The sequence below is a fragment of the Macrosteles quadrilineatus genome, unplaced genomic scaffold (assembly GCF_028750875.1).
Source record: "Macrosteles quadrilineatus isolate MER2022 unplaced genomic scaffold, UCM_ALF_1.0 Scaffold_3__2_contigs__length_128488019, whole genome shotgun sequence".
Taxonomy (NCBI): Eukaryota; Metazoa; Arthropoda; class Insecta; order Hemiptera; family Cicadellidae; genus Macrosteles; species Macrosteles quadrilineatus.
Window position 1 is genome coordinate 118,038,181 of NW_026542596.1, and position 25,747 is coordinate 118,063,927.

At 34.7% G+C, this 25,747-nt stretch overlaps 1 protein-coding gene across 1 annotated transcript in view; it reads left to right on the plus strand.

Moving 5' to 3' along the window:
• The window catches only part of LOC128990744 (uncharacterized), a 32,496-nt gene extending 6,980 nt beyond the window's left edge, over window positions 1-25,516 (plus strand). Inside the window, exons 2-3 of the mRNA XM_054413292.1 lie at window positions 21,594-21,830; window positions 23,832-25,516. Coding sequence (XP_054269267.1) covers window positions 21,594-21,830; window positions 23,832-24,040 — 446 coding nt within the window. The 3' untranslated portion in view covers window positions 24,041-25,516. The remainder of the gene's footprint in view (window positions 1-21,593; window positions 21,831-23,831) is intronic.
• Window positions 25,517-25,747: the final 231 nt, after the last annotated feature.

Consider the following 25,747-nt stretch of genomic DNA (forward strand, 5'->3'; position numbering starts at 1 on the left):
GTTCAAATAATAATAATGGTGTAACAATAGTCTTGTGAATATTTGTTTACGAAACCAGTAGGGACCTGTACAAAGTTTCTGTGTTTTGGACGATTTTGATATTGTGATATCAAATTTACACTGCTTAACGTATAATTGAAATAGCCTTCAAAATACACAGCCTTTTATAATACTATATGTTTATAAATGTTCACAAATCAATGGGAAAAAATAACCAAAATGGGTATTTGAGTTTTTTACCAGCGAGAATATATTACAAACAATTAAAAATCCGAAACGACCTTCACCCCCAACATGGTGATTTATTATATAACAAGTGTGTTTCATACATAATTGAAGTTCATTACCTAAACAATATCCTTTGTTTGGTGATTTCAGAGATAGAATTATGTTATGTGATATGAATATATGTTATGTGATTGTGGCCAATTAACAATACTTGTGTTGATAATGTTACTTCTTGTAATATTATATTGAAACTAGCTGTACCCGCGGGCTTTGCCCCGTTTTACTTCATAAGTGAGCTCGTTCGCATGGCTCAATCACGTCCTGGTTGAAGTTTGTTCGCTACGCTCACTCACCTTTAGGTTGGAGCTCGTTCGCTGCGCTCACTTGCCTTCAGGTTAGCTCGTTCGCTACGCTAACTCGCCTCCGGGTTGAAGTTCGTTCGCTATACGCTCACTCACCTTTTGGTTGCAAATTAGCTGTTGTCATAAATTTAAAAAAGAATAATAGTGCTGAACCCTGTTGGTAATCCTTGTAACTTTAATGCTATTGCACATCATAGAACAGAACCAACTTGTTTAATTGAAACAGCTGTTAAGATACATTAATTCCATTTAAATATGAGTACTCATAAGGTTAACATGGGAAACTCCAGAGCCACTGGGGCGGGGCCCGAGAGCCCGATCAGAATAAAAACCACTTAGTTTTCCTATTTAATGCCTAAAGAATCAGTGTACCAAATTTCAGCCTCCTAGGTAAATGGGAAGTGGGAGAATTAGTGATGAGTGAGTGAGTGAGTGAGTCAGTGAGGGCTTTGCCTTTTATATATATAGATACAACTTATATCGTACTATATCTCAATGAATGCACTTTGAAAAACTACGCTATTAAGTAAAATTTGTTTACTTTTAAAGTTTTAGTAACACACATCTAAACACATCTAATAATTTGTACTTTACGTTTTCTTACCGTGGCAAGACCTGTATTTGTTTTTTTTTTTGTTTTTTATAAGTCTCAGTTATCTTTCAGAGGTGTTACAGTATAAGTATTAAACATTATGGGCTTTATTTAAAAAATGATTCACATATTTCATTTTAGGTAACACATTTAATTTCATTAAATAAACACAAATGCATAGTATTTTTAATATAATTATGTAAAAATTATAAGCCAATTCAACTAACCTCCTCAGTGCCTAAATAGTCCAAGCAAACTAAACAAACTTACATAGGGATCGTTAAAAAAATTGCAAGAAAACGTTTTATGGTTTTATTTTGTAGAGTTGGGTTTGCAGAATGACATACTAAAAGTTGCCAAAAATCGGTGCAAGAGAAAACCACTAAAATCACAATTTAAAATGGCGGCTTTTTCCAACATTGGACAAATAAAACAAAAAACATATTTCACATGCATTTGTTATGCACATTTTTCGAGATATTGACTTGGGACCACCGCCTGTATTCATTGGGTGGTTAGTACTTCATTTTGATAGGGAACATGTTTTTGGCTGCCATCTTGGATCCGCCATATTGGACATAGATAATGTTTTTCAATGTAATGATAGTGTTGTGACACATCATTACCAACTACATTTTTACACCGATTTTAATGCCGAAATCCGTTTTTAAATATCTTTATTCATTTAGAAGATATATTCAAACAAAAACTCTCCACCATACATTTCTTATGGACGTTTCGTAGTTTGATAATTGTTTTAAAACTATTTTTCTTATATCTCCAGTTCTTATTGACGCTTGTAGTTCGTTCTAGGCTTAAAATATTCAGTAACGTAAGGGCTTTCATTTGAGCCCTTGATCATTAAAATCAGACGAGTTAAAGACCAGCGATATGATGACATTAACATTAAACTTAGGGCTGAGACGAGCTTTTACATGGAATTTTGTCATTGCTGATGTTAATACAGCGATTATGGCTCTGACTTCTTAGCACACTTTGGATTGCTTCCTGACTGTCGTAATCAACGGTTAATTGAAAGTGTAACGAACCTTTCTGTTCTGAACCTCAGAACAATATTAAATTTAACTTTTTAGAAATATATTTTTATTAAAAGATTTATAACTCGGGTTGTTAATACGTCACCAAGTTCTTTCTGGTCTCAAATTACTCAGCGAATGTTTTATCACTTTACAATCACTGTTATTAATCACTAAACAAAATCTGACAATTTTAAAATGAGTCATGGTTCTTAATTTAACATTAAAATGTATTTATTTTGAAATTTGTCTTTAATTAAGGACATATATCCCAAACCCTAATAACTCCCGGAAAGTAATCCATAGCTAAAATAAAAGTCAATAATTTGGCGAATTATTTAATAATATAAAGAGTTTTGGGAGTTATTTAGAATTGGGGATATACGTCTTTAACTATAAAGACAAATTTCAATATAAATACATTTTAATGTTAAATTATGGTCCATGACTCATTTTAAAATTGTCAGATTTTGTTTAATGATCAATAAAATTAAAGCCAAACATTTACAGAGTAATTTGAGACAAGAAATAACTTTGTGACGTATTAACAACCCGAGTTATAAATCTTTTAATAAAAATATATTTCTAAAAAGTTAAATTTAATATTGTTCTGAGGTTCGTAGCTGGTCTTTAACTCGTCTGATTTTAATGATCAAGGGCTCAAATGAAAGCCCTTACGTTACTGAATATTTTAAGCCTAGAACGAACTACAAGCGTCAATAAGAACTGGAGATATAAGAAAAATAGTTTTTAAAAAATTATCAAACTACGAAACGTCCATAAGAAATGTATGGTGGAGAGTATTCGTTTGAATATATCTTCTAAATGAATAAAGATATTTAAAAAACGGATTTCGGCATTGAAATCAGTGTAAAAATGTAGTTGGTAATGATGTGTCACAACACTATCATTACATAAAAAAAATTATCTATGTCCAATATGGCGTATCCAAGATGGCGGCCAAAAACATGTTCCCTATCAAAATGAAGTACTAACCAATAAATACCCAATAAATACAGGTGGTAGTCCCAAGTCAATATCTCGACAAATGTGCATAACAAATGCATGTGAAATATGTTTTTTTAGTTTGTCCAATGTTGGAAAAAGCCACCTATTTAAATACAGATTTTAGTGGTTTTCTCGTGCGCCGATTTTTGGCAACTTTTAGTATGTCATTCTGCAAACCCAACTCTACAAAATAAAACCATAAAACGTTTTCTTGCAATTTTTTTAAGGACATATCCTATATTTCCCCGACTAAAAATATAAAAAATCGCCTACAATATAAACTATATTCGCGATTTAATTATTCAATCGTTGATTCACTATTTGTTTGCTTTTATTAACTGTAGATATGTGCTTTGTTCTTTGTGCATGTTATTATTTATACTTTTTCATTACTATTTACACTAATTACTAACTAATTACTACACTAATTACTGGTTATACGTTGGTTAGTCTATGGTTATACGTAATAAATATTATTTTTACACAATTGTTTTAAATTTCATTTACCACTATTTCAATTTAAGTATCACATCACTTTGTAAAAAGTGTAATGCAAAATGCCTGAATTATTTTGCAATGCAGATTTGTCACATTATTTTTCAAACCAGACAACGAGAACCCCAGCGTATGCAGGAGTATATTTTCCTTTAACGCATTAAAAACACATTTATTTTTATACAGCAGAACCAAATTTTTGACCAGGGTGTTTTATATTTTTATACATTGGGTTGTCTGTAGCTGCCGATGTGGGGTCTTCATTTGCTAAATCATAGGGTCATAAACGAGGGATCGTACACTTTCACCGTACCCCAGCTTACAAAAGCCGAGATATCCTCGCGGTCACGTCCCAGTGGGCATTGACTATGCAGCGGGGGTGTTTTTACAGTCTGGGAGATCCAAACAACAGTTTGGACTCAACAAGTTTTCTTTGTACTGTACATAAGCAAATAAGAACTCATTTTTCTGTTAATTCAATTTATCTTTCGATTATGTGTTTGGAGTAAAGAAATTATATAACCTTCACTAAGCGTTGTTAATGTTAAAGATTTTTACGATGATAATTTTTAGAATGAATACATTTTGCACTATTTGCTTTAGAATTATAAGGACCATCACAGAAGAATTTCAATCAGAATTAATTTTTTTTTCAAAAATCCATTTCTCGGTTTTGTCATAGTTTTATGGGAAAATAACGTAAGTTTCAAGAACTTTTGGACCGTAGTTTTTACCGGAATATGGGGCTGCACTAGATGTTGTTAAGAATAAATACCCCCGCCGCAGCAAACCTGCAGACTAAGCAAATTTCCATTTGCCTGATTGGATTTACACTAAAATATCTCCTTAAAAATATCACATTTATTCCCTATTTAAATAGAATCAGTTTAACACATAGTTAGGTTTACTGCAACAGGGAGGGTGAAAGTGTTTTTTTATGTAAAATGTTAATAGTTAGTAAGAAATAAAAACATTTTCCAAATTTGGGCAAAACATGTTAATAAACAAGCAAACTACAACAGTTTACTTATTCTCCATAAGAATAACATGAGAATTTTAAATTTACAATTTTTTGGAATTTTCTCCGTAACCATTAGGCGCATTATAACGCTTCATTATACTAAATTATTTGTTTTTTTAAGCTCTACAAAATTGTTTGGAAAGAAATTGCAAAATTTTATGTTTTTTGGGTCAAAAATGGGAAAAACCCATTTTTACCCCATATAAGCCCCCATAAACCCCCGTTCCCATGGTCCAATCATGCTGGTTCGCGAACTCGTTCGAATAAACGTAGGTTTACAGGTTTGTACCAAATTTCATTAAAATCGGATCATTTTTGCTCGAGTTATCGCGCTAACGGACACATATATGAGTCTGAAATTTGGCACATTGATTCTTTAGGCATTAAATAGGAAAACTAAGTTGTTTTTATTCCGATCGGACTCTCGGGCTCCGCCCCAGTGGCTCTGGAGTTTCCCATGTTAACCTTATATTTTTTTCATATTTAAAAGGAATTAATGAAGCATAACAGCTGTTTCAATTAAACAAGTTGGTTCTGTTCTATGATGTTCAATAGCATTACAATTACAAGTATTACCAACAGGGTGCAGCACTATTATTTTTTTAATTTATGACAACAGCTATAATTTGCAACTAAAAGGTGAGTGAGCGTAGCGAACGAACTTCAACCTGGAGGCGAGTTAGCGTAGCGAACGAGCTAATCTGAAGGCAAGTGAGCGCAGCGAACGAGCTCCAACCTAAAGGTGAGTGAGCGTAGCGAACGAACTTCAACCAGGACGTGATTGAGCCATGCGAACGAGCTCATCTTGAAAATTAAGAAGTTAAACGGGGCAAAGCCCGCGGGTACAGCTAGTATATATATAAATATATATATATATATATATATATGAATTTGAACGGATGGTGTTTTTGGCCTCTAGGGACCTCAAAACGAAAAAAAATCGGTCCCGGGTCCAGGTCTTACCATGAGTACTACGGTAATAGCTTATTCCCTATATGGGAAATTCGCTAAAAGGATTATCACATACGAGTACTTAATTCAATCAAAACAGGGGGTTTCTTTAGAAATTAAAATTTTTTCTTGTATTAAGGGATATTTTGTTGAAATACCATAATTTACAATGGAATTTTAACCGTAATTTTTACAGAAATTGGAGTTATACTACTTTGTTCTGAGTTACAACATACTACAGTACTATTTTTTTCAAAATCGTTCGGTGATTTCAGACATCAATTTAGTGGATATATCCACTCAAAACTCATACTCGAAAATTTTTGGGTAAACAATACTTTATCCATGTACTAACTAATATGGGGAGAAATTAAAAATAAGTTGTCAAAGATTTGCTATACCCTCCTGAATAAACTCCTACCGTACCAAGCATACGGACGGTACGTGTAAATGAGTAAACAAACAAAACGCGGTATCGCGCGCGCAGCAGTAGCCTACTACATCAGGAGCAATGACCTACATCGCATTCACACAGCTGCGCCGCCGCCGCCGAGTACATCGCGAGCGCGGGCAATCGTTCACTCCGCATCGCCGAGTCTAGTCCAACAGTTTAGTCTAGTCTAGTCCGCCGCTAAGCTCAGTCCAGTCCAGTTGGCAGCAACTGCAGCGCGCCAGGCGACGGTTCCATGAACTTCGTGGTGACGGTGCTGCGATCTAAGTAGAGGGGTCAGTACTACGTGCATCCACCGTGCACAACACAGTACATTGTAGAAATTTCCTGTTCACGCGTCCTCCCGCATAGTCTTCAATCTAGTAGTGTTATATAGTCAATGCTACTATCCTAATCCATCTTAACGGAAAATTACGGACTGAGGTTTTAAATAGAACCGAAAAACAGTATATTCTTGTAAAAAAATAGCCAATTCGAGCCCACCGATTCTTGGAACTAAAAGTATAAATGAATAATGCAAATAGCATAAATTATAAACGCAAACACCTTTTTCTTACTATATTTCTTACAATTATTTGTTTTAATAAACCAATCACATTATTTAGTCCAGGAAAGTCTAAACGTGTTTTTTAGGAAATACATTTAGATCGGAAACAGAACCACATATTTATTTGAACGGAAGCCAAATGTAACACATGTTATTAGGAACACGCAGGTAGTGGGCGGTCGGTGCATCGTTTTTGGCACGAAAAACCCCTCGTGACAAATTTAATTTAGTATCTTTTTTTGCTGCAATAGTCTGGAGACTTGCGTTTAGTGCATCCACCATAAAAAACCCCTTATTGTACAATCCTATAGTCAATAATATTTGACAAAAATAATGTCTGATTTTGTTTTGTATATATTAAACGGGGTATATCATATTATTTCATTACTAGGACCGAAGGTGGCCTTTTTTCGGTGCGCACTCAAATTTCCCGTGTGGAGACGAGCATATGACAGTTATTTTCACGTACGAAATGCGGCCGAAAACGGGAACAAAGGAGCAAGTACCGGAAAATAACTTTTGGTACGAGTTATGAACGATATTTTTTCGATTTTGAATCAAATCATCAGGAATGTTAGACGTATTTTGAGCAAATTTAAAACACGTGCTATGTTAAAAACACAAATAAACAAACTAATATATGTTTCTGTGTGCATTTAAGTTCAACAATGAAAACAGCTGATTTAAATAAACCAAAATAGTTTGTTTTCTAAACCAATTGAGTTCATTGCTTCTTCACAGAATATTCGTGAGTCCTTTTTTACCAATTGCAATGCGGTGTTTCTGAAATTTTTTATGGTCATACAAAATCTGGTATTAGAGGAATTTCATTTAGCATACACAAGTAAACTAATAGGCTTATGTAAAATTTTCGTTTCTAGTATGTATGATAAAAATAGCCTAATGTTACTAGCGTAAGATAAATAATACAGCTTACGATAAAAAACATAGTCTACAAAATCCAGTCAAAAATGGAGCCCATAAAATAAAATCCTTAAGATTCCATCCCTTCAAATTTATTTTGTATCCGTCAGGAAGACGGCAGACGGCGGAAACAACATTTCACAAACTATATTGGAATGGTTTCGTGGGCTTGGAATAGAAGCCGGTCATGACCAAAATAAACCCCTAGTTGTCTGCTACAAATGCACTACCGTCTGCCTAAAGCGCACATTACAACATTAATGAAATAGTAATATAACGATATTCTACGCTATACCTATACTTGTATCAACTCGTAATAGAAAATACCTGCAGAAAATCTCCAGATGCAGAAAAACTTACGTGTTCCAAACGAACAAATAATTAGCACCTTGTGGTCTTATGAATCCATTTGAGATTCGAAATAGGTAGCTTAAACAGACTACAGAAATCACTCAGTAAAATGTATTCAAACCACTAATATATATTTAACATTTTAAAAAATTGCCAAATTTGATCTTATTGTATACATAAACCTGCAAACGACAATAGTTTATTCCCTACTATTTCGGTTTCCCAACAGAATTTTCCTTTTTTTTATTTTAAGTGAAAAAAAATCAGAGGTTTTGTGTTTTGGATTTGGGTTTGTTAAAAATGTTGGTGAATACAACATGAAAATAATTGACAGCAGAACAACCTGTCCGGAATTCCGTTCATTAACGTCAATATCTTCTAAAACTGAATTTATTTTTAAACTAGAATAAGAAGTAGGTACATAAATTTACTAGCAATTTGGAAAGCAACTTTCCCCTGAATCCTTGTTTTATCACATAAACCATTTACTGCATGCGTTTAATAAATTTGCCTATAACTACTGAAAATAAGACTTTCAAAATTTTATTGAATAATCTTGTATTGGCTTACCACGATTAAGTTTGTAAGTAAGGTCTGTAAGGTTTGTAGGTGCATTTGTCTAGTAGAGTCTTCCCTTTCTCAGACCAAAGTTTTGAAACAAGAGCACGTACTGTACATGACATAACGAAACAAAACATCAACAAACAACATCAAGGGGAAACTACTGTAAAGTCTTTCAAAGCCGGAAAAGATGTGGTCATAAAACATATTTTAACTTTTGTGTACACTAAAACAAACGCAATACAACAAATAATTACTAGTCTTATGGCGTGTGTGTTTTTGTATTAGTTCTTTGCTCCTAAGAATGGCACATTTACATTGATGGGAACGAAGTAAAGACTATACATTATCATTAAATTTGAACACTAAAAACTGCAAGTAACTTAGCTATTTTCCTAAAGTAACATATGAAGTATATTTTTGTGATTTACTGTATGTCAGTTCAAGAGACACAAAGAGTCATTTGTGTGCGGCTCTTGCATCAACATTTCTCTCCCCATGTGCAGCAAAGGCACTTTGCGCTCGCGTTACACATGCTATTACTACATTTACTATAAAGCATATCGATAATTAGTATTCCCAACACTATACAGCACGTTTTAGGTTAGGTTCAAACCATATGAATACTTGGTTCTGTTAAAGTATTCGTGGTTAAAACCAAGCGTTGAACGAAAATAGAATGTTAACACGAGACAACAGGTTAAGTCGTCAAAATTCTAAGGCTGTGAAACGCTGCACCAGCTGATAGCCAACTTATTTCCAAGCGTACACGTATTACGTGCCTAATAAAAGCACACTGTTTTGTGTTGTTTGGTTGGAATGATGGAGAGCGACAAAAGTAAGCTACTTTCCGTGCTATAATCAGTGCAAGGAAGCCTGCCTTGCCCATCGATAGAGTTATTATACATCGATGGCCTTGCCAGGTAACTGTAGGAAAAAATATTCTCTATTATTGTAGAAACACCTATATTGCAATTTTTGGTAGAAATGCCAGAAAACTAGATGGAATTAACAAAATTATTCGCTCTATTGGATCGTAAATCGTGACAAGTAATTAAGATAACCTGTAAATATAGATAAGACATCAACGTAATCATGTGTTACTAAAGCCTGTCATAAACTGAATCGGATGTTAAATGTATCTATAAACAAATTTTAGTCGATGTTGTTTTATTCACTTTATGGAACAGTTTATCCCCCAAAAGTTGAATCCACACAAATTGTTACTAAAAATCGCAGTTACTGGATCATGTTTAAGAATATATCTGATTTGAAATTTAATCAGAATACTAATAATTACTTTTTTTAACCGCAACGACGAAGTCAAACTTCATTAATCATACCACGTGTGAGGATTTTTCACTACATTTTTAATTAAATCAAGACGTCTGCAAAGTTAGCATAATATGAAGTAAAACAAGCTAAGTTATCACGATTACAAGTTAGGAGAGATTACTGGCTCGGCACGCAAAGTTTAGCTGCATTAGGCTGATGAGAAATGATGGGGTATTCCTCCAAATGAGCGTTGGTAGCCATGCTAGGGCCCGCCCTTGTGAACAAACTGGGTAGCTTGGGCATGACTTGTATATTGATGCACCATGAAAAATTAACATTAAGAGGGGGCCGGACATAGCTCAGCGGCTCTCGGCCGTGAGCGTCAATTTAACATGGAGCGCAACTTAAAATTCCCGGTTTTCAGGACTATGTGGGCTTCTAAATTTTTTTTAAGAAACACAAAGCATAGAAAATATAAATAGGAATCAAGCTATTAACTATAAAAGTTACAATTCTGCTGCATAACCTTAATATCAGAAAAAGTAATTACTTCATTTCCCATAAGGATTTGATATTATTTTCTTCTTGATTATAAAATCACTGATTCGGTAAAAAAATATGAATCAAACGCCGTATTAAAGATCATCTTTCCCTTAATGATTGTACTTTTACAAAAAGCAGTATTTCTATCTCCAACATTTTATTTTATATTTGTTTTTAAATGCTTGCAAATTAGTCTTGATTGCCGACCGAGTTCTAGTTCGACGATGTCCCGACTGATGGCAGCAACGTCGTTCATATATCCCTTTCCGTTTTCTAGCAGGCCCGCCTAGTACGATTCAATTCAAACAGGCCATGTTTCTCCAACATATGGTTATACTGTATCCCCGAACTATTGAAACGATTAGCAAGAATTATTTTGTTTGTAATATCTATATAGGGCATCTAGAAATAAAATGTTCCTGAGAAAAAGAAATGTATTGATATATTGGAATAAATTAGATATGTGGATCAAACTACATAGTAAAACAAAGTTCAGTGCGACTAGAGTCTGCATATAAATAGACCTAGCTCAGTGTAATGCGATTAAACCTTCCTGGAACCATGTCGACCCTCTCGACCAGGGCTGCAATGTTGCCCAGCAAGCTAGTGACTCACGCATTATCCTGGAACTTTGTTGTCCCGTTAGCTTCTTTTGTAATCTGCATGGACCAAGTCCCGAATGGTCAGTTGCATTGTGCTGTTTGCCTCCGTCTGACAACTGAGTATTGGACCGGCTATTTTCTGTTCGGCTTTCCGTGTGACGTGTGTTTGCAGTCTATAACCTAGTAGTTTGTACAGTTACAATTACGTATTTTACAGACTAAGTTAGCTCGGTAGGTTTATTTTTAAGTTTTATTTGATTCGTAGGCCTATACGTTTTTACTACGGTTGTTAACGTTGTTACTCGTTAAGTGTTATCTGCACAATGGGTAAAACTCGACCACCTTTGTCAAAAAAGAAGAAAAAGCGAAGACTTGGAGCAGGATTACAACGGTTTTTCGAAGAGAGAAGGTAAACCTCATTAAATTATGTTGTTTCTTGTAGAAAATGTACACAATGCTGGATTGCAGACATGACTTACACTGTGTAATTTAAAATTTAAACATGAAATAGTATATGTTTTAATACTGTGTATTAATTATTGAAAATTCATTATAACATCTGTATATTATTACAACAGTATATTTTGTACCTAGTGCTGAAAATCCTTTCAGCCCGTGGTACGTAGGCTATTTTTACCAACAATTTACACACATTTTGCCCCTTTCTTGCTTTAAATGCGATGACAGTTGGCATTTCGGACCTATACAACAATACGTAGCTTTAGAGTCCAATGGCTAAAAACATTGTAGTGTGGTGAAATTCCAAGAGTGTAGAAATTTAACTCGTATCAAGTAAGTAGGCTGAATATTTAGTAGGCCTATATGATTAATTGCAATATTTTAACTTGATATGTAAACATACCTCGTCAGACAATCCTTAACATGTAACATGTATTTACGTGTTAAGGATTGTCGTCGAGGTATGTTTTAACCATTATGTCATACTAGCTGTTACCCACGGGCTTCAACCAGTTTGACTTCATAAGTATTATAAAAAAACTATTGATTGGTTAAGTTAAGCTGAAATAAACATAACAGAATACAGCATTACAAACAAATAATCACAATAGATTTTAATAAGGTAATAAATTGAAAGAATAACATACAAATAAGAACAGCTGAGGTATTTTTAACATTAAGTATATGGAAAGTTCCCTTTGGAAAAATTATGACCTTAAAGGGCAATTTATGAAATAATGGATAATTTTGCGCAAGGTTTCTCGCCATGACGAACATTTTAAGTATATGGTTTATGGGGGTGTGACTTTGTAGTTTTCTCAAAAGTTCATGGGTACTTTTGGCTTTATATATAGATTACGCAATCCTGGGCTATGAAAACGAATTTTAATATTTTAACTGTTGGACTTTAGCCTTTGTGGTTATCCTTGATTCAACATAGTTTTCTATTCTGTTTCAATTTAATTTCATATTCATGAGTTTTAGAGTCAATTCCACATTTAATATGGTCTCCCTTTTAGTAACATGATATAACCATGTAACACTTCTTTAGTAATATTGTTTAGAGAAACAAACGAATCAAATCAACTAATTGATGCAAAATAGTGTCACCTCAAGTCTACAATTTTAGTTGGCCATCCTGTCGCCTAACTTTAATGCCAATGATAGCGCTTTTATTTTTATTTCAGAAGACAACCTGAACAAGAACAAATATGTAGAAATGAATTGCCCGAAGAAAACCCTACGATCGCTCCTCAACGAGACGACGCTAATACAGACTTTGTGCCTTTGAGTGGACGGAGGATCATAAATATATCAGATTTCTTGGATCAACTTAAACTTTTAGACAATCACGGTTCAGCATTTGGATGCAAGTTTTATAATTTGCAGGTAGTATCCGAACGAAGACTAGGTCTTAGAAGCGTGTTCGTTTTTGAGTGTAATATGTGCAAATACAAAGCTACAGTGTGCTCGGAAATAAAGAATGACCATAGGATGGACGTAAATACGGGTGCAGTGTGTGGTACTGTAACAACAGGCGGGGGTCATGCACAATTAGAAGAGTTCTTGGGCGTGCTAGACATTCCACCAATGTCCCAGAAAACCTTCAAGCTGTACGAGGAAAAAGTGTCTAAGGGATGGGCAGCTACGGCGGCGGCTGAGATGGAGCAAGCAGCGGCGGAAGAGGCGCGTCTTGCGGTGGAGCACGGCGAGGTGGACAAGGACGGGACCCCGCTCATCACCGTGGTGGCTGACGGCGCGTGGTGCAAGCGGTCCTACCGTACCAACTACTCAGCAGCGTCTGGCGTTGTAAGTATTACGATACATATTTTAGCAAATATCCCGTATAGAGAATAATCTATTGCCGTAGGTCTCATGGTGATACCCGGGACCGATTTACTTTGTCGTATTGAGGTCCCCAGATGCCCGAAACACATTTTTTCAAATTTCTCTATACAGTTGTATATGTACTACAAATCTACAAATAATTATGACAAATTATTACAAATCTAATAGTGTCTGTCCGTTTGTTTGTTACTCAATTACTCAATATCAAGGGTGTCTAGTTTATTTCCATTATAAAATTCAAGACTAATTCCAGACTTTTCAAGACTAATTCCAGATTTTTCAAGACTAGTTTCTTCAAAAACTAGTGGGTGATAGTTGATCATAGTGATACATATATCACTATGATATATGTATATATACTAAATTCCTAACTATACATGTTATATTTATTGAAATTTTATTGCTGAAAAATCTGATTGCTTGCATATAATTTGAGTTTATTTTTATCATTCAAAATATCTACCAATTCACAAATAATCACGTTGCCTATATGAACGTAATATATTGTTGGTTGTTCAAAATGTCATCACTATGATATATGTATATATACTAAATTCCTAACTATACATGTTATATTTATTGAAATTTTATTGCTGAAAAATCTAATTGTTTGCATATAATTTGAGTTTGTTGTTATCATTCGAAATATCTACCAATTCACAAATAATCACGTTGCCTATATGAACGTAATATATTGTTGGTTGTTCAAAATGTCATCACTATGATATATGTATATATACTAAATTCCTAACTATACATGTTATATTTATTGAAATTTTATTGCTGAAAAATCTAATTGTTTGCATATAATTTGAGTTTGTTGTTATCATTCGAAATATCTACAAATTCACAAAAAATCACGTTGCCTATATGAACGTAATATATTGTTGGTTTTTAAATTTGTTTACTATGATATATGTGTATATCATAAATTCGTAATTTAACATGTTATATTTTTTGAAATTTTACTACTAAAAAATCTAATTGTTTGCATATAATTTGAGTTTGTTTTTATCAATCAAAATATCTACTAATTCTCAAATAATCTCGTTGCCTATATGGACGTAATATATTGTTGGTTGCTCAAAATGTTATCACTATTATATATGTATATATACTAAATTTCTAACTAAACATGTTATATTTATTGAAATTTTATTGCTTACAATTCTAATTGTTTGCATATAATTTAAGTTGGTTTTTATAAATCAAAATATATACTAATTCTTAAATAATCATTGCCTATATGGACGTAATATATTGTTGGTTGTTCAAAAATATTTCACTTTGATATATGTAGACTATATATACTAAATTCCTTATTACATATGTTCTATTTTTTGAAATGTTATTACTAAGTAGTTGTATATGAATTGTTTGCATATGATTTGAGTAATTTATATTGAGTTTGAATTATAATAATTACTTTGGTGGTCACAATGTCTGGGTTGTTTGATTCTTTGGAAGAAAGAAACAAACTGTGACAATTTAATTGAGCTTTTTTGTATGTGTTTACGTTAACTTTGAGAACGAGCAAATTACATTCCCTGGTGTTAAAATGTTATTTGTCTTTTATTGATTTTATAAAGAGCTTCATACCTTGTATAAGTCTGAAATTTGAAATATAATTTATTTTGAAGGTAGACCTAATAATAATGTTGAGTCTGATGTGAAATTTTGATACAAAAATGTAAGTAACTATAAAATACTCGATGCATTCAAAATTGTATATTATGATTTATAAGTTTTATTTTTGTGAGTAAAACCCTTACGCCTTACTTGAGTACTTTACTTTGCCCTCATATTACTTTACTTGTTTACTAAATGTTATTTTTGCAAGCAGTTTGTTCCATTGTTAGATAATTTAACCGTTGCTTCTAAAAGCCTGTTTGTAGTATCACAGCTTATCTCATTAGTTCACGTGCTCCTATTGACTTATATTTTACATGTCTATCAAAATAATTGTTGGTACAGGATCAAATGTAAACTGTATTATATGTTTAAATGAATTAATATTGTTGTGTCATCAAGAGATGAACTTCTGTTAAAACAAAAACAAACTGTGCAATTATTCTACGATAATTGGGCTTACACAAAAACTGACAATACCATAACGCAATAGTAACCAGCTATAGCGCGAATGGTTGGCGAGTTCCTCAGCGCCCACACTACTCTGCCTTGTCGAAACTTTCGCTAGTTTTATTGTGTCAGCCCGAGTGGTCCTGACCCTTGGGGTAAGCAACCCTACGTTTTTTGCTCTTCCTGAACGACCGGTCCGCCATCACGCTATTAGAACTGCCTTGCCGACGTTGATACCGTGAGCGACGGCAGCGCCACAGCTGTAAGTGAGTAGCCAGAGAATTAAAAGGCGATTTTGAGTTTATGTCCGGCCCACTCTTAACATCAACTGTTTAGGAACTACTTCCAATATATGATTTTTTTCATTTTGGTTTTCATGTTCTCTACATCATCCACACATCGAAGTTATATACAACACAATATAAGTTGTGTTATGTACTTCGATGCACCCACATCGGTATGAATATTTTAATGAAAAAATCTAAATATGAGTAAAAATATTGTATGTAACAATATTACAATTCAAAAGTATATATTTGAAAGATTGCAGTATTACATGCAATCTTATACAATATTCAAGATAGTATAACGAAATATTTCCATAAATTTTCAATTCTTAGCGACACTCAGCCAAAAATGTTAAAACCACATACTGTATAGTTGTACTGTGGTTGAACTAATTTTATATCCATGTGTGCAAGTTCCCCTCAGTGCATTGACCTAAACAAATGTTGGTTTCACATTTGGCTTTGGTAATTTTTTCGTTTACTCAGGTTTGTTTACTGCCGCATCAAGCTAATTAAGTAATTAAGTAAGTAATTAGCTGCAATTACTTAGACAAACTGTACGACTGAGTGCCAAGCACTTTCAGTTATTAAATTAATAACTATAGAAACGATGAAAACCAAATATCGACTTTTCGTGTTTTTAGTTTTATTAAAGTTTTTTCTTCTAAATTGTTTATGTTTTGATCAAAAAACATAGTTGATATTCTAATTAATATTGTTGATAATCTAGGAAAGCCTCGTTTATAGGCTTGTATTCTAAAATTCAAAATAAAAACCAACATCTAGAATGATTTAGAACTTTATAAAGACGTAAAAAAATATTTTTGTCCACGTAGTTTTTCTTGTAGCCTTATTTGCTTAAACAATATTGAAAAGTTACTTGAATAAATGTATTTAGAATGGTTAGCGTCTCAGACTTCGGTGCAAATAAGGATTGGTTCAATAAAAAAATCCACGAAAAGCGTATTAGCAATAAATTAAAAGTTAGAGCTGGTTTCCCTTATTTTTTCAAATGCAACTAGAAAACGAAAAATAAACAAATAGGACAAAAATCGCAGTTCCCTCAGCCATGACCTAGGAGGATTTACATTAATGTTGATCATAATGTTAATCCTCCTTGGCTATGACCAGTTACTCCGGGCGAGCGGAAGAAGATGAAGAGGCGCAGAAGGGGCGGACAGACGGTAAACATTGGGCGAGGACAAACCTGATTCTCTTCACTTAGTGACGTCACTTCCTCAGGGCCGTCTGACATCATCGTGCAAACCTGGTCATGAACCGTCCTTTGTCAGTCTCGCCGCCAGCCGAGCAAGTGAAATGGAACAACCTTTATCTAGTTCTGGTTCCGCAATCCGCCTTCTCTCTGGAACCACTCTTATAAATCCTCTTTAACCTCTTTTTGACCTTTTTTTTTACCTCTTTATGTTTCCTCCTTTTACTTCTTTCTTTGTCTTATTTTCACCTCTTTATTTGTCCTCCTTTATATACCGGTATTTTGTCTCCCTTTTACCTTTTTGATTTTCCTCCTTTTACCTCTTTTTTGTCGTCTTTTCCCCTCTTTATTTGTCCTCCTTTTTCCTCCTTGTTTGTCCCCTTTTTCCCTCTTTATTTGTCTTCCTTTATCTATTTTGTCTTAATTTTTACCTCTTTATTTGTCCTCCTTTTACCTCTTGATTTGTCCTCTTTTCCCCCTTTTATTGTCCTCCTTTAAACCTCTTTATTTTTAAGAAGTTAAAGAAAAACAATCAAGCCTAATCACCGAAGAAAAACAAACAAAGATATCTCCACTTGATCCCCTCTTTAACTGACCTAGTGAAACTACTTCGATCAATTTTTGTGTAAATTCATTGTATTTTATTCAATTGCCTAGCAGATGAGTGGTCATATTGCTTGCCTGACATTCAAAAATTCGCCGGTTCGATCCTGAAAATAGTTAGTAGCCTTGATGGTTAGAATCTGGGCATTTGTCCTTATAAGGCTTTAATAAATGTTCCTGACTAAAGAAACAAATAGTCTTTGTCACTAATGATTGGTAAACAGATTTGGCTGAAAAATTTAATATGAATATGTCATTGAAACGTACCGGTAGTCGACATGTTCTCAGTGTCTAAATAAGATTCTTCTTTTTCTTCGATAAACTGTAAAGTGAAGTAAAATATCTTAAAGATTGCCTAGCCTATACGAAGGATTCCAATTCTAAAATTATATTTGTTGTAAATCCTTTTTTAAATAAATCTGAACTACTTAAGTCATTATTAAAATTCCAAAATAATTTGAAATAAACTTATTTTGTGTTCAAGATAGCGGTTCGGACATCTTGCTACAAAATAATTATGACGAGAGGTCGTCCAGTGGTCGAAACTCGACCAAAAATATGTAATGTACTCACTTATCTATTTTCACCCCACACTGTAAATAAAACATGTGATTGGAGTTTCTTCCATTTGTTTTGATTTTCTGTTTATATTTCGTTGTTATTTCGTAACCAGCATAGCAACGCATAAGATCCATGTTAATTTTTTCAAATTTTTAAACTCATTTTTGTGCTTATCATTGAGCCTATTTAAATTTATAAAGGGATTCTGCACACCTACAGGAAAATAGCTTTCCAACGGTATGCGTAGATTTTCCCTACGATGCACACGAGCTGAGAAAAAAGGTTTTAAAGAAACATGCTTGCCTATTAATATATAGATAGATTTTAACCTATGGAATCCCAGCTGCAATTATTCTAAAATTGAGCTATTCCAAAAGTCATTCATTCGATTTATTTATTTTAAAGCCACTTGAGATATGAACAATCACACATTTTACAGCTATGCTTGACTTCCAGTTGAGCCAGAAACACGAATGATAATCCAAAGAATATTTATCCACATGCTAAATTTCAACTTCAAAATTCTAGTTTGCAATGAATAGTATTTTCACACATACGCTGATCAATAGTATTTTGTCAAAGGCCTTGACTATGGAATCATTCTGCCTACATAATGATGTGTCGCCATCGTCATTGTTATGCACGGAGGGTCCAATAATAGGTGTATTGTTGTTTTGTGACTCATACAAAATGTCAAGTGGGCGTCGGTAATGTTACAAACATCAATGGACCATTATTATCATCTAGAAACCGACATGATCAGCTGTGTTACATTTAGGATAGAATTTTATCTAACGACTGTCGTGGATCGTATGAAATGAGAATCGTTTGAAACCCGGACCCAGCTGTCCTTGATCATTGGGATTTCAATAAAAATGATCCTGACTAATGAAACAGCTGATCATCAGTAAAAAGCTGCACATCATCACACTCCATTCTACATTCATCATTTACTTATATTTGGGTAAAATTACGCACATAGATTGCGTCCCTATTCCAAATGAAGATGAATAGAATATGCTATAGCATAGATAAAACATACTCCCTTAGTAGATTTCTCATCCTTATGGAACAGCTGAAGACAATTTTATTGTTAGTTCCTGTACGGTTTATGCAGAGGTCGTGTTTTGTTTACAATTTGTTTCCTGTTATTACAGCCATTTAAAACTCGTTTAACCAAATAATACGATCTAATCATAAACAATAACTTGTCCCCTAGTTATATAACCAAACAGTAAAGCACAAATCAAGAAATTAACCCTAAAATAATAGAAACAAAGTTTCGTCGACACTAGCGCCCATGTGTCACGTACATGAACTAGACACGAAAAACGTGCTTCAAAATTTACAATGGGATGAGAATAGGAGAGTTTTTTTTTTTTTCATTTAATAACCTCAATCTAACATTTTAGAGCTTCAAGTGTTCATTAATGACTTATATGGAAAATGCTTAACTTTCTTTATTTCAAATAGCAGCACCGTTCATTTCTAAATAAATGTCCAGGCAACATAAATACACCATAATATGCAATGTTTACTAATTTTTCGAATGCATCCATTACTTCCATTTACCTTAATCTCCCAACATGTTTAGCATGTATAATCGTACACTGTTTACATCAACATCCTTTTCCCAACATATTTACCACTCAGGCTATACTGGTTATCATTCAAAACAGCTCACAAAATGGTTCATGATTTTTTTTTATTTTGCTAACAGCTGCCACTTAGAAATGCCACATTTAGGACGTAACTTTACTTAATGCAATTAGCGTTGTTATCCTGGGATGGAGACTGGATTGCCACAGTTAAACTAACAAGATATACTGTGGCAGACGGCGTCGTGACGCTCTGATGGGGGGGGGAGAGAGAGGGTGAGAGAGGGGGTTAGGGAGAGGTAGGCTGTACCAGTATCGACCACAGGCCCACCCGCGATTCTCTTCTAAAAATCCTTTCTTCCCCCTAATGGGTTATTCTTTTTCTAAGAGCTTTAATCCATTAATCGTTTTAAGGTTTCTATAATTTTTATCAGTATCTTTTCAAAATCATCTCATACTTCATTTTGATAAGAAATCACCTACTTCATATCATTGTAAATTCAGACCCTAATAGATCCCTTCCTGGCATTTCTAACCCCTTTTACTTTTACCCTAGATCTTCCTATAATAGAGTATTTTTTCGTCATAGAAATATCCTTCTTGGACTCCATATATTGGACATGCACATATGAACAAAAAGGTCATGAGTTTATCTTCAAAAATAATTTGGCGTTTGATTTTTGAGCTGGTCAAAAGATAGATCCAGGTACTCTTTACAATGGTGGGGATCTAATATTTGGGCACCCAGTTGGCATCTTGTATGAAGTATCTATCATTGAGATGGGGTTTCACCTATAGGTCCATATAACCCAAATATGAGTAAAGGATGAGTGTAGAGTAGTCTGAGGTTATCTGTGTAACATTGTTACCAGTGGCGTCATTTCACCAAATCCTTTGGGGGGGGGGGGAATACCCCCCAGCAAACAGGGGGGGGTCCGGAAAATCTTTTTCAGTTTTGAAACAAAAGAAGAGGGGTTTAAGCTTATTTTAATTGTCAAAAGCACTTCGAATAAAAACAAAGTTATGAGTAAAATTTATTTAAATTTAGGCAGAAAATTAATGAAACTAACAATTATTGTTAACAGACAGAAACATAATAATATGTTGGTAAGTTTAGTCATCTAAGAAACGTGATCAATAGTTTCATTGTCTATTAATATTATTTTTGTTATTAGATTTATGACCAAATTCTCTTGTACAACATTTAGACTGATTTATTTGACAGGAGAAAATATATGTATATTAGCATAGATAAACCATACTCCCTTAGTGTTGCTTAGTCTATGATATTAGCTAGTACAGCATATTTCTTTCTCTAGCCCAGGAACCAGGGGGGCGAGCCCCCCCTGCCCCCCCCCCCCCCCAATGACGCCCCTGATTGTTACTGACTAAGGTCAGCTGTTTTATTAGCCAGGATGACTTATTTAAAGCCCAATGTTCAAGAACCTCTTAGAACAGAGACTAAAACTGTATAGATCATATAAACACAAACAAATTATGTCACATTTACATCCAAGTTAGGGCTATTTGTACAACAGATATCACCCTATTCATGTCAGGAACAGCTTGGTTCAGTATCAAGGTATCAAACCATCAAAAAGCTACTGACTTTTCTCATGATCAACGTCCACCTTTTGATTGTTAGGCGAGCATTATAACCAACCAGAATGTAGATCAATGTAGCCAACCTAAAATAAATTATTCAAGTTTAATGGATGGGTTGTTATGTGTGTGCACCTCAAATCAGGTATTTTCATACCTTTTACTTACCTAACTGCAAGTGTGGCAACCACAATTAATTAGTGGATTAAGTGTCATAAAAAAGAAAACATGGAAAAATAGGCATAATCAAAAAATAATTTCTGGTGCTAATTTCTGGTAACATAATATTGATATAATTAAAATTTCCGACCTCCTTGATCTTCTTTTTATTAACGGGATAAAGAATATGATGAGGGTTGAAAGTGACTAATCGATAAATCCCACATTGATTGCAGGCTCAGCACTGAAATGTCACTCGTGTACCTCCGTCACAGACCCCAAGTGCGGTGACCCGATAGACAGCAGTCTGCCCCTGACAGAGTGTACACCAGATGTGCTGAAGGAGGCTGGTAACTTGTTGAAGGGCGCTGCCGACGCTGTGTCTGGCCTCTTTGGCAAGGTGGGCATCGACACAAACTTTCAAGTGCCGGACGCCAACGCTGCCTTTGCCTGCGCCAAGGCTGTCAAGCAGGGTAGGTATCTTATAATCGTTATAATGTTGTTCTTGAAAGAGGCCCTTTTGTATTTATTGACTCATGTTTGACTATCTGGTAAGGACCCTGGGCAGAATAAAGTGGTTCTATCTGCTGCCGTTCTCCATTAATTTTTAGAAACAAAACAAAACAGTGAACCTTGAACTATCTTTCACTATTGATCCAAAGTCAATGGTTCTATGAAATTTATTTACTTAATTCAATCAGCTGTGGCTTTGTAGCAAAAAGCCATGGTGTTGCCATGGAGACCAATGACTAATAATTTCTAAAAGCTTCATCAAGAACCGTTTGTGGGTAAAACCATAGATAAAACATACTCCCTTAGGTAAAACAGACTGGATATGAAGACAGTCGGACAAGTCGCGGTCGATTGAGAATTCCAGATGGACTTGGCCGACACAACCGACCGCGTCAGACCGTGTGTGGGCTCAACAGACTTGGACTGGCGTACTGACAGAGTTGACTTTGTTCTTTTGTATCTTCTCCGCTGTAGTTCTCATTGAGAAATTTTAATTGTTAATTGGGAAAAATTACCTCCTATTTCATTTAATTCTTTTTTCATTTTTCAAATTGGTTAGTGTTAGTATAACACTTTTTACAAGATTTGAAGAAAATCGTCGGAGCCGTTTTCGAGATCTTTCTGCAAGCTAGCATATTTACATACATACATACAAGCAAACATTGCTCATATTAGAGTATAGGATTTTATGTCACATCAACTATCAACTATCACAATAACACAAATAAAGGAAGGAAATAGAGATTGTAGCTCACTCTAAGTTACTCATTTAACTATATTCTTTTAGAAAAAAATTAACTATAGCTGGTCAATATTTGGATAGTTAAATTAACTGTTACCTACCTTTGTCTTTATCAATATCCTCTGATTCTTCTTATGACGACCGGTTTTGTGACAACAGTCACATCATCAGGTCACAGGTCAATTCTCGTACAACGATTCATTAAGTACACATAAAGTTTTAACCGAAGACAACACAGATTATATTAGATTAAGGTATCTACAATCCTAAAATGCTATGGGAAGAGAGGAAAACAGTTCCGAGACGTAGGAAGTGGTGAAGTAAGTAGTCAAGGCGAGCAGTCTCTGGAGCGTGGGAACTGATAATGAGGATAAGATCAAGGTATCTGCAATCCAAAAATGCTATAGGAAGGGAGGGAAACAGGTCCGCGACGTAGGAAGAGGTCAAGGAAGTAGTAAATGCGAGTAGTGTGGAGTTTGGGAACTGTTTGTGGCAGTTAGATTAATGTATCTGTAATACTTAAATGCTATGTGAGGGGAAGGAAACAGCTCTAAGGCGTAGGAAATGGTAAAGTAGTAAAGGCTGGCATCGTAGGGTGGGGGAACTGTTTGTGTTAGTTATATTAATATGTCTGTAATACTTAAATGCTATGAGAAGGGATGGAAACAGGTCCATGACGTAGGAAATGGTGAAGGAAGTAGTAAGGCTAGCAGTGCAGAGTGTGGGAACTGTCTGTGGCAATTACATTATATGTATCTGCAATCCTAAAATGCTATGGGAAGGAAGGGAAACAGGTCCACGACGTAGGGAGTGGTGAAGGAAGTAGTAAGGGCGAGCATTGTGGAGTGTTGGAATGGATTAATGTACCTGCAAAACTAAGTGGCGTCCCCATCTTAATGATTGATAATTGATAATTGATAAGACTGCTTTCAGAGTAGCCTAAACTAACGATTTTCCCTGAGCAAAGCTCGGTCCCATAGGTACTATGTTATAGTGTGCAATAAGTTGTCCTTTTAATTTGGATCGGTTGAAAACTTGGTGTTTTTTACAGGAATCATTCATTTATATCAGTGCAGGATGGTGGCTTAATTCAACTACACTAATTTTTATTCTAAAACTATAGCAACAACTTTGATATGAGAATGAAAACATAGCTATATCCATCAACGATTACACATCCATAAAGTATTAAATTTGAATTTAATTTTTTTTTCAACAGACGGTGACAAGAGGGTGGTTGTCAGAAGCTGCAGTATCCCAAAAAACGAGAAGTTTGACATGTGCACCCAGATGAAGGCTACTGGATCTCTCGTGACGTTCTGTGAGACTTGCGACTCCGACGGCTGCAACGGAGCGTCAGGTCTCGCCTCCTCCTCACTTCTGATGGCACTACTGGTAGCCCTGGTGGCCTATCTTACCAAGCAGTAGACACCACAGAGGCCAACTTACAAAAATCAGCTGATCAAATTAGGTTTACCTTTAAGCATAAGGTGAATCACTGTAGATACTGAAATGGATCTTTATGTGTGAAAAACAGGGTTGCCACCCATCCCAATTCTGTCAAAAAAAGTCCTTTTTTCAGTACTTTATGCCCATGTTTGTGTCTATGTTTATTGGAGGTGGAAGAGGGGGGAGTGTTCCGAATTTTCCAACCAAAGAGTGGCGACCGTGGTGTGAAATGTGAAGAACATGATTTTTCTGGTAGTGGTCAAGGAGTTTTATTTTTTGTGCAAATACATTGTAGTTTGAATTTGAAAATGTAGGTCTATCCACAGAGAAGTAAAGCCGGGTTTTCCTAGGAGCGGAAGTGGAGAGCAGAGAGAGGAACGCGGAGAGCGGACTCCACTTGTCTTAGGTAATTTAATGTTGCTGTTTTCCTAGAAGCGGAGCGGAAGACCATGTTAAATCTCTTTTTCACTCTCCGCGTTCCTCTCATTGCTCTCTGCTTCCGCGTCTAGGAAAACCAAGCTTAACGTACGGAGGAAACATTCAATGGTCATCCCATAAGCAAGTTTCCTCTGTACCTCACTTCTCTGTGGTCTACCGAAAAACCAAAATAAAACTTATTTTAGGCCTCTCTTGTTCCTTAAAAAACAACACAACTATTTTGCTGAGAGCAAACTTCAAGAAAACCCATAACCCAAGCAACAAATAGTCTTTTCTTCCTTAAAATTTTACAACTTTTGCATCTAAACCATCAAGTAAATAAAATGTGATATAAGTAATTATCTGGGGTGGGGTTGGAATATTGCAATGCATAGATAAAACAATACTAAAGCAATCTTTGAATCACTGCCACACTAAACTGGGCAATTGTACCTTGTACCAACGAGTCTAATTCAGTACCTACAGTGTTGGTAGAATGGAACAATGCCTCACAGCATTTAGACTCCATGTAACATTAAAAGTTTTTATTAATAAGCATTACAACAATTGTATAGCTTTTAATGTAACCTCATTGTTTGGTGCTGATTATATATACCCTTGTGTTATTATTTGGCGATGCCATTTTAATATTCATTCCTCCTTTTCTTGCTTTCTAGTGTTGTACTTAATCCTCCTAGATCTTAGATCAATGCTAGCTAGCTTGCTGAGTATCACCGAGCGTAAACTTACGATTTGGAATTGAGTTGTACACATGCAACGGATAAGTACAAATATTCACTCTGTGTTTTATACTCCGATTTTACACGTCCATGCACCATTCTGTCCATTCAGGATTGTACATATTCATAAATGAGAGTTTTTTGTTTCAATGTTTAAAAACTCAAATGTGCTTAGCTCACAATAGTGGTTTATATTTTTTTTTGAGCTGTGAAACCTTTTGGACCGTATTTTAAATGTACCTACTGTTAGTAACATTTTAGATGGTATTTTTGTTTTGCAATAAAGCGATAGTTTTTATTATAGTCTTATCATTTCCTTTTCTCCTTTCTGTTTTGTTTTCAGAGACATCCACATTCTACTGTCAAGTGTACAGAATTTATAAAATGAGATTTTAATGGAAGTTATAAATATACTATAATTCAATATTATTATTGGCCACAGGAATGAGTAAACTAATAGTTCATCAAGTTATGAATTCCAGCCTCAGGCAAGATCAATATTTCATTTTACTTCAATATTGACATAGTG